The 17270-nt window shown below is 31.0% G+C and overlaps 3 protein-coding genes across 5 annotated transcripts; 2 read left to right on the top strand and 1 right to left on the bottom strand.

Moving 5' to 3' along the window:
- The first annotated feature begins 914 nt into the window (after positions 1-914).
- Positions 915-2329, top strand: LOC110825476 (CASP-like protein 4D1). Its single transcript, XM_022055938.2, has 3 exons — positions 915-1359; positions 1738-1873; positions 1974-2329. The coding sequence occupies exons 1-3, from the start codon at positions 1175-1177 to the stop codon at positions 2193-2195; spliced, it is 543 nt and encodes a 180-aa protein (XP_021911630.2). The 5' UTR covers positions 915-1174; the 3' UTR covers positions 2196-2329.
- Positions 2330-2882: 553 nt separating this feature from the next.
- On the bottom strand, positions 2883-5156 carry LOC110825458 (uncharacterized). 3 transcript variants are annotated; one of them, XM_022055924.2, is made up of 2 exons: positions 4462-5156; positions 2883-3994 (listed from the first exon to the last, which is right to left on the bottom strand). In XM_022055924.2, exon 2 carries the CDS (start codon positions 3974-3976, stop codon positions 3044-3046), a length of 933 nt encoding a protein of 310 aa, XP_021911616.1. In that variant the 5' UTR covers positions 3977-3994; positions 4462-5156; the 3' UTR covers positions 2883-3043. The 3 variants fall into 3 exon arrangements, with proteins under 3 accessions (XP_021911616.1, XP_021911621.1, XP_021911607.1); XM_022055929.2 differs by having other exon boundaries at positions 4481-5156; XM_022055915.2 differs by having other exon boundaries at positions 4458-5155.
- A 9309-nt stretch (positions 5157-14465) lies between these two features.
- On the top strand, positions 14466-17211 carry CER10 (3-oxo-5-alpha-steroid 4-dehydrogenase family protein). The gene is made up of 4 exons (XM_088212929.1): positions 14466-14743; positions 14993-15032; positions 15633-16387; positions 16883-17211. The coding sequence occupies exons 1-4, from the start codon at positions 14675-14677 to the stop codon at positions 16949-16951; spliced, it is 933 nt and encodes a 310-aa protein (XP_088069055.1). The 5' UTR covers positions 14466-14674; the 3' UTR covers positions 16952-17211.
- Positions 17212-17270: the final 59 nt, after the last annotated feature.

Raw genomic sequence — 17270 nt, 5'->3', positions numbered from 1 at the left:
TTTTTGATGAATCCATGTGGGCTAATCAAGGATTACATGATGCTACTAAACAAAGGGACTATAACTCACAATCGCTACTAAATTTGTAAGAGCTATTTAATACACTTAAAAACTTATAATATTAAATTATAAAAATAATTTATAAGATCATAAGCTCTATTTCAAGATTTTAGAAGTAGAATTTTACTTCAAGACCCAAATAAGTTGTCAATGGGTGTATTTATATTTGATTATTTGACAGATTTAAATTTTGATTTGAACTTCAATTTCAGTCATTCTCGAACTATTATTTATTATTTTTAATAAAATTAAAAGCAAGATTTAAATTCAAATCATATAATTATTATTTAGATTTTAGTAAATCCGAAAGATACTAAATGTATCTAATTCGATGTTGAGATTAAGAAATTCAATCCAGTTGAGTTAATTATTTGAAAAACTCTAAGAAGTTTACAGTAGATTATATATATATATATATATATATATATGTATATTGCAAATGGCCACTTGGTTGGGGAAGAATTTTCCTGTAAAAATGGCAGCTTTTTTTTCAATAATTGCCGAATTGGTGGTACAGGCCTACAGCGGCTTAAGTTGACTTTGACCCGGCACGTTTACTAATCACAGGGAAGAAAGCATATATACATATACACACACATTAACATAAAATTTTAGATAATTATAAAAATTATATTTATGTGGCTAACACAACCTAAGAATTAGTGGTTGGCCAATGAAATTAAGCTGGCGACTTTTCAACTCTTAGACCAATACATTTGAAAGAAGTTTCTACCCGCAGAATTCCATCCCATTATTCAATACTACGCTATAAACACATGCCCACAACCACTTACACACATACCTATCTATATACACACACACACACACGCATATATAAACCTAATTTTTTTTTCTTTTATTAACATTTAAGGGTTAACGTCGGCCCACATGCACGTTCTCATTGTTATTTTGGTTTCTTTTTTGTTTTTTGTTTTCAAAAGTAAACCCTCACAGGGTAGACCATTGATTCATCACTGGAATTCTAAGGACTAGGCTCAATGATTTGCATATATATATATATATATACACACACACACATATATAGTTGGCTATATATGTACGCACGATCATCCACCAATTTATACACGCCAATTCTGCCAACGAAGAAAAGAAAATGGCACCACCACCTGCTTCTACTGTTTCAAAATCGATTAGTCTGGTTCTGAGAGTTCTTACAGTAGCTTCTCTTGTTATCTCAATCATCATCCTCATCACCAACAAAACATCCTTAGAAGTCACTCTCACCAGCGATCTCGTTGCTGTGCTTAAGCTTAGATTCAACGACATCTACGCTTATCGGTACGTACTGCAATATTCTATGCATACACAACATATATAAGGTGCTATACTCAAATACTATTGACTCACAGCGTTAAACCATCCATTTTTAAAATTTTAATTTTAAGTTATTGATAGTGTATGATTTTATCTTGTACATATAGTTCAATAATTATAAGGTTTCGAACCCAATTATCGCTGGTTTAATAATTTTTAAACTCAAACTATTAGTTGTTAAATTTTAAACTTAAGTTATTTGTAGTTTATGATTTTATTTTATATATGTAGTTCAATAATTATATATTTTTTTCACCTGAAATTGAGATCTCATAGTAGATATATATATATATATATATATATATATATGTATTTAATTTATTGATGTAACTTTCTGTGCAGTTATATGCTGGCTGCGGTGGTAATCGGATTGGCTTACACAATCTTGCAAGTTGGATTCACATTATGCCACTTTTCAACTGGAAATCACGTTATAGGTGGCCAAGGACACTTGCTCTTTGATTTCTACGGTGATAAGGTATGTATGCATAGATATACATACATACATATATATATATATATATAATCAACACAAACTTTTACTGATGAATCAATTTTTTTCTTCTTTTGGGTATCAGTTTATATCGTATGTATTAGCAACAGGTGCTGCAGCTGGATTTGGTGTTAGCAAAGACTTAAAAGATACCGTAAAGATAATATTCCCAGAATCAAGCTCCAATATTGATAAATTCTTCAGCAAGGCACATGCATCTTGCAGTCTTCTTCTCATTGCATTCGTCTTCACTGCAGTTTTATCCACTCTCTCTTCTTATGCACTACCTAAGCGAGTCAATAATTAATTAATTGATTGATTAATTAATTAATATTAATTGGTTGTTAATTTATATATGTCATAACAGGGTTTATTTGTTTGAATCATATGCTTCATCTGAAATATTAATACATGTAATTTGTGATTGTAGGTGTGTGTTTATTTGGGTGTTAGAAATTCAATTTCTTATCAACAAGTGGTAAGATATTGATAATTAATTTGTGATTGCAACTGGTAAAAATTGTTCATGTATTAAGAATACCATATAACATACATACTGGGAGGGCAACAGAGACGCTGACTACCTGAACTCCTGAGCATCCTCCGTGAGGATATACTTGGTATTTTCTGATTTAGATTATATCTGATTATTTTCATTAACTTTTTTATTGTTTTTTCTTTATATATATATAATTAAATATAATATAATATCTCTATCAAAATAGATCCTCAATGCCCATAATAAATTGTTTTTGGGTTTAATTTTAAACATGACCTTACCAATCCAAATTTAAAGCCCAAATCAATTTAAAATTTAAAAATTCCAATTAAATGGTCTGGTTTCAAATATAACTTAATTGTCCTAATTTCAAAAAGCCCAAACTGAAACCAAGATCATAATCAATTTATTATAGCCAGCGCATAGATCTAAAATTATCAAGAGGCAGTAAATTGGAGAAGATTTAAGAGAGAAAGAAAATCAATGCTAACAATATCCACATAAATGAAATATTACTGGGATCTTTACAAAACGTGGGTACAAGTACCCATGAAAAGGAATACATCATATATATATAGCACACCCTAAACTATATAGTGAATTTTTAAACCCTAATTTATCTAACTAGAAATAGAAACACAACCTCCATTAATGAGTTATGTAAACAAATCTATGAATGCAAGAGGGAAAGTTGGATCACCAAGAAGAATGCCAATAATGGTTTTGACCATTATTTTGGCTATCTTCCACCACTTACCATCCTTTTTGTTTCTTTTCAGACGTTGAATAGGAAGCTCAATTTTCTCAAGAACCAAACAATCATTATCATCATTATCATTATTGTTCTTCTCTCTATTCTTCGCCCATGCATTACCATTTCCTCCATTCTTTTCCAATGATTCAAGTATGAATTCGTTAACACAATACACATGAAACTGGTAGTCTTCATTTTCAGACACATAAGACAATCCTCCAACACTTGAGTAGCAATCTTTAACGTTGAGTTTTCTTCTATCACACCACTTGCATAACTTTTCTGAAACATCCATACTTTTCCGAAGTCGAAATTTTGTTCCATGAATGTTTAATTCAGACTTTAAGTTCATGCAACATGGATGTAAATCAAATTTTTTTTCTTTGCATTGGTATGCAAAACCGTTTATAGGTTTTGTACATGCATCACAGTATCTTTTATGATCTTTGCAATTGTATTTATTACAGTTATGTATAGAAGATTCTTTAAAAAATGTAAAGGTTGAATTTTTGAAAAATTCATGGTGAATTGTGGGGCTAGGGAACATACAAGCCTCATGAAGATCATAGTCACAAGGTTCACAATGGTATCTTGATCCAAATCCTGTCTCTTTGCAGCCATCACATGTGTAGGGATGTAAAATTTTCTTTTTCTCAAGTTTATGTTCTGGATGGCTGCAGTAATTGTCACATTTGTCGAGTTGCAAATGATCTTTTACCTGAAGCTCATGATTCAGGTTGCTAGAACAACCATCGCATGTACAGGATTGCAAACGGTTCCTTGGCTTAAGTTCATGCTCAGAGTGACTAACAGAAGAGCTGTTTACACATCCCATAATTGTTGCGATAAAATCCTAACAAAAAAATAATAAATAATGAGGAAATCTAAATTAAGAAGTAGATTTCTCTTTTTAAAAGAAGCATTCGGAGTTGTGGGATCGTACACCAAGCTTGAAGTTCTATAATAACTTATTATGTGTATATATATATATATATGTATGTATGTTTGGTCATTCTACTTATTACTATATAATTTTCTCTATGGGCTTGTCTATTCATGTAACTGCAATGTATGAAGTGTGCACCAGGAAAATATAACAATAACAATTACATTGTTTTGAAATCTTCATATAGCATAAGTTCCAAGTATATTAAGTAAATTAATTAACATCATAACATGGTATAATTAAGTTGACTAACTACTAATCAAGATCAAGAAGAGAAAATATGTGAATTATAAACTATTAACTTGAAAATAAAACTATGTTAATTATTTATGGGTGCATGCAAGATAATATAATCAAAACACACACATACATGCCTCGAAGCTGAATGATCACCTCTGAAGTGTAATACGTATCTGCCGAGAAGAGAAAAGTTTACAATCTATCAATCACCAAAATAGAAAGATAAGAAGGTTGCAGGTAGAGGTGATATATACATACACACACACACACATATGTATATAAGAACAAAGGAAGGAAAGAAATTAAAAGAAGTCTGGACGTTAAACGGACTATCAATCACTAGGTTTATATAGACAACAAAATAAGTATTGATTGGGTGTTACGGGAGATGTTTCCTCTCTTATTCCAGGAAATTAAAATTTCAGCATATGTACAGAAAACACGGTGTGTCGTTTTAGTTTACAATATCAGTCAGAAATTTTAAAAGTATTATTAAAAGATATTTTAACAAAAGTGTTTGTTAGATATAAATAACTTCTGAAATTTTATTGTGTAAATTTTTGTTAAAAATAAAAATTATTTCTTAAAATTTGTAGTTAACAGACTCCGGAAGGCGCTGGTGTAAGTATTGACGTAAAGAAATTTCAGTGTGTATATGTATATACCGCGTGAATATTAGAGAAGTTTAATTTGCAGGAAGTATCGATTATTTTGCTGCGAAGTGCAGGGCGACGTATTCTTCCATGACAAGTTTTTCTTAGACCACGTTGACTTTTCAAGCAAGTATTCTTCATATCTCCTGTCCGGAAGTTTCGCACTTTAAATTATTTTCTACGAGCTTATAACTTCAAATTAAGTTATGCATTTTATATCTATGTGTATTCATTAGTAAATTAATTGTGTTATTTTTTATTATTATTAGTGTACATGTAACAGTTCGAAACTTGAAATGAAATAAATTATAAATTTAAATGCGAAAGCGAAATAATAACGTTAATGTTTACATTTCTTACACAATAATTTAAAATAACTAATAGAGATACGATAATAACCATTCTAAAAGAACAACGAATAATTAAAGAAATAAATAGAAAGTAAACAACTGAACATCTTATTCGCAACCCTCTTGTGGATCGGGATCTGAATTCTAATCCTCTTGATATGAAATGGTTAATGAAAGAGTGAGCTACACTAACCCAGTAAGAATGTCACACTACTTACCGATACAGAAATGAAGGTGGAACTCTTGATTTAGGTAAATTTATTTATCATAAATAAAATCATTTATTGTACACTTACCGAAATAAAAATTTTAAAACTGACCTATAGAATCAATAACATAAACAATATCATAATCTCATATTCAATTAATCAGAACAATAACTTTCCCTTTTTATCTACCTATTGATATTCATGGGGTTCCATAGGGATGTCATCACTACGCGTGAACCCTTATTCAATATTTTCAAGTAACCGGTCGTCCCCATATCCCGTCCGATATGAATGCCAAAAATATGATCATTCAATACCCTATCCGGTATGAGAGTGAAACAGATCATCCCCATACCCTGTCCAGTATGAGCGTCGAAATACCAATCTTCGATACTCCGACTGGTATGAGGTAACGTTCACGGTAGGGTTTCCTATGTACCCGGTCTGTCCACCATCTCCCAAGATATTCGGTAAAGCTACCATTCATTCATTCACTTAGTCAAACAATTTTTCGTTTATATTTAATTTCTAATTTCACAATTTAACTGTAAATCACGCAGAACAAGTAATACATGTATCAAGGAAGCGCAAGTGAATCATCATACCAACTCTAGTGTAATATTATGTATTTGAAAAGGTAAAATCAATCAAACAGGATCAACAGTGAATAATAACCAGTTTCGCCTCCATTAGTAACCTGTGATTAATTATCGAATTTTTTTAAATTGTACAAAATACCACATTATTTATAATTAAACTTCAATTCCATAACAAGAAATAGGGTGAGAGTTCTTATCTGAATCGGTGTCCAAATGCTAAACTTTCAGCTGCACCTACTGGCGGTTCTCAGGTTCTTTGAATTTTTCTTCGGAGATTAAAACAAGCTTCAAGTACTTAAAAATACTTCAAAAAAGTCAAAACCAGTGTTAAAACCCTTTTCTGGCCAATTTTAAAATTCCAACACAGCGGCACCACCCCCTGCAGCGGCGATTTGCCTCAGACTGGCCATTTTCGGTCAGTTTCGACCGATTTTGCACTCATTCCTATGAGAAAACACGTTAAGGGGTCTCAGTTGGCTGAAAGAAGTCGAAAAACAGAAGCTTACCGGTGGCAGAGTTTTCCAGTGTGGCGGCTCTGCCGGCTCACCTTCGCAGTTGAGCATTTTTCTTCGGTCAACCTACGAAAAACAGAATGATGAATAAAACGGTGAAAAAATCACATGAAACAGGAATCGGGAAGGGTCTCATCGGAGGCAATTTTTGATTTTTTTTTTTGTGACGGTGCCGCCGGGCTTTACCCGCAATTTTCAACTCATCTACTGGTCCTTCTGCTCCGATTTAACTATGTGAGTGTTCAAAATTGAATTTCAAACGAATGAATTTTTTTTTTTACCTATTTTGATGGTCGAAGGTGACTCCGGCACGACAGCGAGCAGCGATCGGCTCTCTTTCCCGGCGACTGGTTCTTCTTATCCAGTGGGAGGCTAGCGGCTAGGGTTAGAGTTTGGTGTGAAGTGAGGTATTTATATCCGTGTTCCTTTAATCTACACAATTCATCGTGATTTTGTTTGGACCGTACGGTCGCACCTGAATAGAGAATGGATCCGGACCGTCCACGCGCGCGAGAATAATTTCGGACCGTCCGATTGCAGACACACAGATTGCCGGTGTGATCTCTTGCGTGGCACCGCGTCAGCGTGCCTTGCCACGTGACACACTTTAGTTCATCGGGGCTACTGATTGGATGGTCTTACGTGGCATATTTTTCTTAAATTACGTTTTGACCCCCAATTTTTTATTTTTCTTTCAAAAACACCCTCAGAACCTAAATTTTCACACATTTTTCTCAAAATTATTTTCAATTTCATCATCTACCTATTTTTTTAATTTTTTTATATTAAATAAAATTTATAAATTAAAAAAATTATATTTTATACATTAATTTTAAATTAAACTTTTCTTTAAAATTAATTACGGGTATTACAGTACAAATGATATCTAATTATTACAATATATGAATTTCTATTTACAACATATTTTCATATTCACAATTTAAAATTTAATCATTCTATATAATATTATGACAATAAAATTCTAAACCATTAAATTAATATAGAAAATTACTTTTTTAAAGATAGTGTTATGGGTATGCAAATATTAGAATAAATAAGTTTTAGTACCTTCCTTGCTCTCCAAGATTTTCCTTATGAAAATCAGTCATAATGTTGTTTCCTAACAACATATTCTTTTATATTTTTTAAGAAAGTGAAATTCGATGAAGACTCGTTACCATATTCTCTTGTTATAAAGTTTTTAATCCACCAAAATTAAGATGTTCATAACAAAAATGTCACATCCAAATTTTATCTCTTTACCTTATTGAGAAACATGATTGTTTTATGTTATTGAGATAGAAATGAAACATGTTTTTAGTAGTCATTTTAATTTGAGCAATTAAGCATATATTATAATCCTAGACATGACATACTACATTTTTAATAAGAATCTCATATATTTTCTCTTGTAATTGACTGAGACTTATAAGACTCGTTTTTAAATATATAACATAAAATATATCAGAATATGTTTGAATTATATTATTTTTTTATTTGAATAGTCATTTATCATTTTTATATGACTGAGACTTTAAAGTTGTCTCTAAATTTTATTGTATCTCGGTATTACTCATCTTGAGTAAAGAATAATAACTTGTTCCTACATATATGATTACTACATTCGTAACATCCAATTTTAGATTTGTCTGTTGACTTTGGCTTTGAATGAGTTGTATAATTGTTGTCATGAACTTTTTATTTTTTTCGAATATGAGAATACTAATTATCTTCATATTTCTGGAGTGAGTTTCTACTATAATTGTTGATATGTGCTTTCCTTTTTTTCGACCATATCTTTTTGGTGTTATAGACTGATTATTATATGAAATTGTAGATATTGCTCCTTTTAGTCATGTTATTTCATTTTCTATTTGTGAATTATTAAAAAACTGTACAATTTATCGATCAAAAGTTTTTCGGTGTTTTTAGATTCTTTAATAGAACAAACAATATAATTGAATTTTATTGTCATAAAACAAAGTATTTTTTTCAGCAGTAGTTACATCTTCCAGGTTTTTTTTACCATAAATGCACATCTTACTTGCATTTGGCATGACTCTTGAGAAATGATTTAAAACTAATTCTCCCATCTTCATGTCTAACGTCTTGAAATAAGCACAAAAAACTTGAATTTCTCTACTCGTCTTGCTTTTGTTGTCCCTTGATACTTTCTCTTCATAGAGTTCTAAATTCACTTTGAAGTGTCTTTGCAAAGAATAATTTTCAAAATTTAGTGATCAATCATCATCCTCATCACCAACAAAACATCCTTAAAAGTCACTCTCACCAGCGATCTTGTTGTTGTCCATAAGGTTCGATTCAGTGACATCTATCTCTATTGGTATCTACTATAATTTTTTATACATACACATAATATATACATATATTATACAAACACAAATATATTATGTACTAAATTCAAACATCAGTGATTAATAACTTCCGGAGGTAACCCATCTACCTTTAAAATTTTAAATTCAAATTATTAATAATATATGAGTTCATCTCTTATATATACAGTTCAATAATTATAAGGTTTTGAAGAATCCAAACAACATTACCTCACTAGCTTTTCAGACTTAAAGTATCAGTTCTCAAAATTTTACTTAAAAGTTATTGGTCGTGTATGATTTTATTTTGTATATACAGTTTTAATAATTATATATCTTTCCCATGCAGAATAAAGTATATCATATTATATATGTATTTAATTTATTGATGTAAGTTTACACAAAGTTATATGTTGGCTGCGATTTGACCTACACAATCTGGCAAGTTGGATTCACATTATGCCACTTTTCAACTGGAAATCACGTTATAGCTGGTCAAGGACACTTGCTCTTTGATTTCTACGTATGTATACATAGATATGCATGTATACATATATAATCAGTGCAAAGTTTTTAAGCGAATCATATGCTCTACCATTGGTTGTTAATTTATGTATGTTACCATACGGTAATAACATATCCAATCTCTCTCTTCCTATGCACTTCTTAAGCGAATCAATAATTAATTAATTAATTAATACTAATCGGTTGTTAATTTATATATGTCATAACAGGTTTGAATCATATGCTTCGTCTGAAATATTAATACATTGTGATTGTTGGCGTGTGTTTATATGGGTGTTAGAAATTTAATTTCTTACCAACATATTGATAATCAATTTGTTAATTGCTTATTTACAATATCTTTTCTTGATAATTAAATACAAATGGTTGGAGCAGAATTTTTGAAGGGGATATATATATATATATATATATATATATATTAAGAATACCATATAAAACTTCTATTTCAAAATAGGTCCTCAATGCCCATAATCAATTGTTTTTGGGTTTAATTTTAAACATAATTTAAAGCCCAAATCAATTTCTTGAATCAAATCCAAATTTGAAGTCAACTACCACTATAGAAAAATATGATCCAAATATCCAAAATTTCAAAATTTCCAATTAAATGATATGGTTTCAGATATAGCTTAATTGTCCTAATTTCAAAACCCCCCAAATTGAAACCAAAATCCATAATCAATTCCTTATAATCCTAATTTATCTACTAGAAATAAAAATACAACATTCATTAATGATTTATATAAGCAAATCCACAAAGAGAGATATAAAGAGTTATAGTTGGATCATCATGTAGAACTTACGTAATGGTTTTAAACATTAATTTTGGATGTTATTCCACAATTTAGCACCCTTTTTATATCTTTTCAGATGTTGAAATAGAAATTTCAAATTTTTCGAGAACCAAACAATCATTATCATCATTATCCTCGTTGTTATTCTTAGTGTTCTCCCTCCATGCTTTACCATTTCCTCCATTTTTTTCCAATGATGCGAGGATCAACTCGTTAACACAATGCATATAAAGAAAGTTGGAAATCTTCACTTTCATGCACATAAGACAATCCTTCAACACTTGAGTAGCAACCTTTAGCCTTGACCTTTCTTTTATCACACCACATGCACAATTTTTTTGAAACATTCTCACTTTTTTGAAGTTGAAATTTTGTTCCATGAATGTTTAGTTCATACTTGAGGTTCATGCAACATGGATGTAAATCAAATTTCTTTTCTTTGCATTGGTATGCATAACCTTTTATAGGTTTTGTACACGCATCACAATACATGTCATAATCTTTTTTGCAATTATGCTTATTACAGTTATGTGTAGGAGATTTCCTAGAAAATGTGATTGTTGATTCTTCAAAAGGTTTATGGTGAGTTATTGAGTTGGGGAATGCACAAGGTTCATGAAGATCACAGTCACAAGCTTTGCAATGATATCTTGACCAAAATCCTTCCTCTTTGCAACCATCACATGTGTAGGGTTGCAGTAATGCTTCTCTACGCGCTTGCCTATTCATGGAACTGCAATGTATGAAATATAACAATAACAATTAGATTGTTTTGAAATCTTCATATAACATAAGTTCCGAGTATATTAAGTAAATTAATTAACATCATAATATAGTATAACTAAGTTGACTAACTACTAATCAAGATCAAGAAGAGAAAATATAATATAACACCATATATATTATTAACAATATGTTTATTATTTATTGGTGTATGCGAGATAATATAATTAAAACACATATATATTTACCTGTTGTGAATTATCCATTTCAGTCCCTTTAAGCTGAATGATCGCCTCCGCAGTTTAACATGCATCTACCAAGAAGAGAAGATAATTATATTAATCACCTAAATAAAAAGACAAGAAGGTTGCAGGTAGAGATGATATCTATACATATAATATATATATATACGCACAGAGGAAGGAAAGGAATTAAAAGAACTCTGTATAATCTGGGTGTAAAAGACACCATAAATCAATGCGTTTGAATAGGCAAAAAAAGAAGCAGCAAGTTTAAACCCATTATTATTGATTGGGAGGTGAATACACGCTGTGGTAAACTTTCAGAAATCTCCTCGGTAAATCAAGGTGGTTGAAAAGCTAAGTATTTTATATTAACAATTTATGCACACGCCGATGTTAAAATTTATTGTGTTACTATTAATGTGCAAATTGTTATAAATGATTAATAGTTAACAATAATAAAATTATTATTTTAATAAATGATATCGAAAAAAATAATGATATGGATTCACAAAAAGTTCAGCAAATTCTTGAAATAATGAAAGTTAACTCGAGAAAAGACGAAGGTAAGAGAAACAATTGAAGCAAATCTTCCTCTCAAGACACGAGTCAAGGCTTTCAATACAATTTCGTATTTAGGTGTCAAATAATCGAAGAAACTTTTGTCCAAAAGAAAATAGTTTGGTATGACCAAAAAAATTTATAAAATAAAATATGATGGAAGAGATTAAAAAAAAATGAAGAAAAAGAAAAGGAAAAAGGGAGGAGTGGTATCTAATAACTTCTACTTACTACTGAATTTGAATACATCTAATTATTATTATTATGATAAATAAATTTTTACTTACAATATTATTTTATATTTACAATTTAAATTTAATTATTATATATAATATTCTGACGATAAAATTCTAAACTACAAAATTAATATAGAAAAATACATGTATATATTTGTTTATTTAAAAACTAATTTTCTCTGTTCGTTCACATTGATAGTCTGGAAGCTACAAGTCGGCGATAGCTGAATGAATTAGTGTTGTGGATTAAAGTGAGACATAAAAAATGAATAGAAAATTTGGAGGAAGGCAGCCGACTGGAACGCCATCGCTTTCTTGGTCATGCGTTGTCGTCATAGCTTCGCTTCTTGCTGGTGCTTCTCTTGTCCACAACATTTACAAGCCTGATCTTGTAACATCTCTCACTTCTCTTTCATATCTCTATTCAATCTCTTTTGCATTTTTTTGATACCTATATTTCTGAATTAAGTTCTCTTTTTGAAGTTTTATTAGATTCTTCCAATGCCCGTAAACTGTTCGGTTAAATTTCTGAGAGAAACTGTTAATTGGGTTTTTTGTTTTCTTTAAATTATTCTGAACGTGCTTTTAATGATTTAATACCCACCAGTTTTTTGTTAAGATTCTCAGATTGAATCTACTGAATTTTGTGATTGTTCTTAAGGTGTTCGATGAAATGCTCGTTAGAAATTTTTTTTATGAGGGTTTTGTTTTTTAGGCTGGGATTTCTTCATTATAGAATATAAATATGAAAACAATTTCTTGGATGAAAATTTGAATGAAATGAGCATTCTACATATTGGGTATTGAATATATGAGTTTGAATTTATGAATAAGGTTGATTTATTTATACATTAAATGTATAAACTAGAACTGATTTCTTCATATTGGGTTATTAAAATATAGTAATTGAATAAAAATAGAATAGGTTTGAAACATAGGTAAAGTTAGTATTATTTCAATCTTGGAGTACTATATATTAGCGGTCAAGTATTCATGTACCAACTTTTATATAATTATCTTAAAACTCTTTTCAATTTAATTCAGTTAGTATCAAGCCATCTACACAAGGATCAGAGAATTCATCAAAAATATTTTCATGGTTCAAAGAAATTTAACCTTAAAACTAGCGTACGCATATGAAATACTTGCTTCAGACCAAAATGAACTTCTGTGATTGTTTTACATTTTCGAGACTGATGAGAAATCCTCCATTAACATGTTTGGTTATAATTTTACTGATAATTCCAAATTCTTTAATTGGGTTTTCTTGTTGTTGTTTATATAGACTCTACCTTCAGTTGAAAGTGTTGATGGAGACAAGCAGCAGCATTCTGAGAAGAAATAGTAAATGCATTTATCTTTTACTTTTCTCTTTTTAACTATGTTATGATTTTTCCATTATCTCTATTATTAACAAATGTTACCGACCCTTGCATGTTGGAAATTCATTTTATTGTATTACGGACTAGATTGGTAGCTGGTAAATACCATTGAATTTCAAGAAAAACATGAATCAAGCCAGTCAAAAGAAACACAACAAGGGATAGTCAAGGTGTATTTCTTACCCCCTTCTACAATCTGAGTATAATTTCGTAAAGCATATTTTAGAGATACAAAAATTACTCATAAATTATATATAAAAAAATGTATAGAACAAACCTCTAGTTATACTAAATCATCTAATAAAGCTCATTAACAAAAAAAAAGAAAAAGAAAAGAAAAATCATATAAAAAATAAAGTAGTAATATAGAAAAAAGACCATATAATATAATTTTTATATATCTTTTTATTAAAATATCATATTGTCTCCTGTTTATATTTACAATTATTTATTTACGGAGAATACAATATACATAATATAATTTTTTTAATGAAATCGATAATTACAAGAATGCGCATCAATGGGACATGCATGATCTCTTAATTGCTTTGAAAATGAAAAATAAACAGCTAAAAAATAGCTATCAAAATCCTACTTTTAAGTAAACCATTTCTGTTAAATGTCACAAAGGTGTATTTAGGAATTAGGAACATGTACTTTCAACATTTAATTTTATCAATGTTAATTGGTTGTTCACCAAAATTTTTAAATTTTTCTCTGGGAAAATTATTTAAAAGATAACATTAATTTGTCAATAAATTCAAATATTTATAAATTTGAAGTTCTAATGTACTTTAATTTTAAATTTAATTTATATTCAAAATAAACCAATAAATTTAGTTGGGAAATGGGAAATTTATGGAAGAATCCAATTGCGTCCATCCTTGTTGTTAGTTTGGGTTAAGGTAATTTGTCTTAAAGAAGTTCTTGAAATAAATTTTCCATGGACAGTTAAAGGTGTGGCCCACTATTAAGCTAGTGATGAAAGGCATACTAGTTTAGGGAACGTATGGTTCATCGGTTTATTTTGTTGGTTCTCCTACCCCACCTACACTCCTTTAATGTCATCTCCCAAACGGCGCCCTACTGTGGTTTTAAGTGCTTACCCATTTTAAGATCTCAATTCACTCCCATCTCTGCTGAATCTTGCTCGAAATTCTACGCAGTTTAAAGGGTTTCTTGCTTGAAGCATTTGGTTATCTGGGTCTCTCTCCTTTCGATTTAGAAAATGAAGATCACTGTGGTTTCGCGCAGTGGAAGAGAAGTAATCAAGGGTGGCCTTCAGCTCAGTGATTCTGTATGTGTATTTCGTTTCTTAGATTTCTTTCTTTTTTTAAAGCTTTTATTCGTTATGGCTGCTTAGGAAATTGGAGAAGAAGGAAGAAAGTGATGAACTTGGATTGATTCAATTAATTTCTTGTGAATTTCTCAAGAAAAATTCCTTGTTTGTGCGGTCATAAAATGGACGGAAAGGAAAGAAAATTTGATTGTGGATACAGTGTAGGCTTATGAATTGTAATTGTAAATCAATTTTGTTTGTTTCCAGGCTACTGTGGCAGATCTCCAGGAGGCAATTCATAAGAGAAGTAAGTGCTGGATATGCTTATGATGTTATTGATTTTCTTTTGGCTTGTTACCTAGTGATACTTTTAGATTTTTGCTATTTATGTAGCCTTGTATATATATATGCGCTTGATTATTTGTAAAAGTAGTTCCCTGGAACTAATATCTATAAGTTTTTGTTAAAGTTCTTATGTTATTTGGTGCTAAGTCTTCTGACTATAAACGAATGCAAAAAACTTTTTTTTTTAATTTTTGGTCTTTAAATCATTGACTGCTCTAAAATTCCTTGTTCTGCTATCGTTTGGTTTTGTGTTAATGCATGCACACTTCTTGAAAATTGTCAATGATGGACTGCATTGTTGAATATGGAGCCAATTGTGAAGATGGTAAATGAAAGAGACTCTAACCTAAAACTGTATTTTGAACTTTTTTTTTTTTTTTAATTTATCATTCACTCAGGTCAGTTTTCATATTCAAAGGCTAACCGTAATGGACTTAGCTTTGTCTCTGCCTATTGTGATTTACTTATATGATCTGGCTTCCAAAAGATGTGTGTTTGAATGTTAGAAGCCTCTTAATCTCATTTGATTCAACAATATGTGTTGGGTTTTACTTATCAACAGCGAAAAAGTTCTACTCTTCAAGACAAAGACTGACCCTCCCTCTCCCAGCCGGATCGAAGGAGAGGCCTGATGTCCTTAACTATAAGAAGAGCCTGAAAGACTACTGTGATGGAAACTCGGACAACTTAACTGTAGTTTTCAAGGATCTGGGTCCGCAAGTTTCTTATCGCACTCTCTTCTTCTGGGAGTACCTTGGTCCTCTGGTTCTCTATCCTGTATTTTACTTCTTTCCCGTTTACCAATACTTTGGTTACAAAGGGGAACGTGTCATACATCCTGTTCAAACATATGCTTTGTACTATTGGTCTCTCCACTATGCCAAAAGAATTCTGGAAACATTTTTCATTCATCGTTTCAGCCATGCAACCTCTCCTCTTTCTAATGTGTTCCGGAACTGTGCTTATTACTGGACCTTTGGTTCCTATATTGCATATTATGTTAACCATCCACTTTATACTCCTGTTAGTGACCTCCAAATGAAGATTGGGTTTGGATTTGGGTTGGTCTGTCAAGTTGCAAACTTATATTGCCATATCTTGCTGAGGAATCTTCGTAGCCCTAGTGGAAGTGGAGGGTACCAAATTCCACGTGGTTTTCTGTTCAATATCGTTACATGTGCAAATTATACGACTGAGATTTATCAGTGGTTGGGTTTCAACATAGCAACACAGACTGTTGCAGGTTATATCTTTCTTGTAGTTGCTACTTCTATAATGACCAACTGGGCCCTTGCAAAGCACCGCCGTTTGAAGAAGGTAGCTTCCTTCTCTTTTTGTTATACAGAACAACAATTAATTTCAAAATGTGCATGCTATGTTTAGGAAGATTGGATTACTTTGCTTTAGGTATATATTAAACAGTAAGCTCTATCACATGAATTTGCTTACATGTTTAGTACATCAAAGCAAATGGACAAGTATTCATCCTATATTGTTTCTGTGGTTCTGCAATTGAGTATGAATACATTTGGCTTCCTAAGTAATTCAATGGGTTGAACTTGAATGGACACTAGATCTTTATCTCATCTGGTTAAATTTCATTTGGATTAAGAGCTCATTTTTGGCTTTCACAGATAAGATCTTCGGTGTTATCGGGTTTTGTTAAATCCTAAATAGTTGCTGAAATTATATGATAACTGTTATGTTCATTACATATCTAGACATCATCTTCTCGACTGTAACTTTGAAGCCTTCGTTTAATCTTTTCGTTATATTGAATTTCTTCTTATCGTGATTTATCATCATCTGCAGTTATTTGATGGTAACGAAGGAAGACCCAGGTATCCACGCAGATGGGTAATATTACCTCCATTTCTGTAGAAGCAGAGTCAATGAGACTATCTCTTGTCAGTCTATTTCGAACTAATTTTCAGTCTTGGCAATCCAGTATCGAAGGCATAATTGAAATACATATGTATTAGGCATTATTACACCTTCATCTAGTTTCCTTGTTGATTTGATTTAGTTTTTCTGCTTAGACTGTACAAGTCCTTCGTACTTGCAACAGAAGTAATATCTTCTTTGTTTTCTTTTTCTAGATTATCAATCAAATTATTCATGTTCTTGTGTTCTGAGTATAATTTGTTTCAGATCTCATGCTGGATTACCTTTTTGGGTAATGTCACTGCCGGTCGAGCTT

This window comes from Carica papaya, chromosome 2 (genome assembly GCF_054855325.1).
Source record: "Carica papaya isolate Zhongbai chromosome 2, ASM5485532v1, whole genome shotgun sequence".
In the NCBI taxonomy this organism is placed as follows: domain Eukaryota; kingdom Viridiplantae; phylum Streptophyta; class Magnoliopsida; order Brassicales; family Caricaceae; genus Carica; species Carica papaya.
The sequence above is the reverse complement of the archived record's forward strand: the minus strand, read 5'-3'. Positions and strand labels throughout refer to the sequence as shown.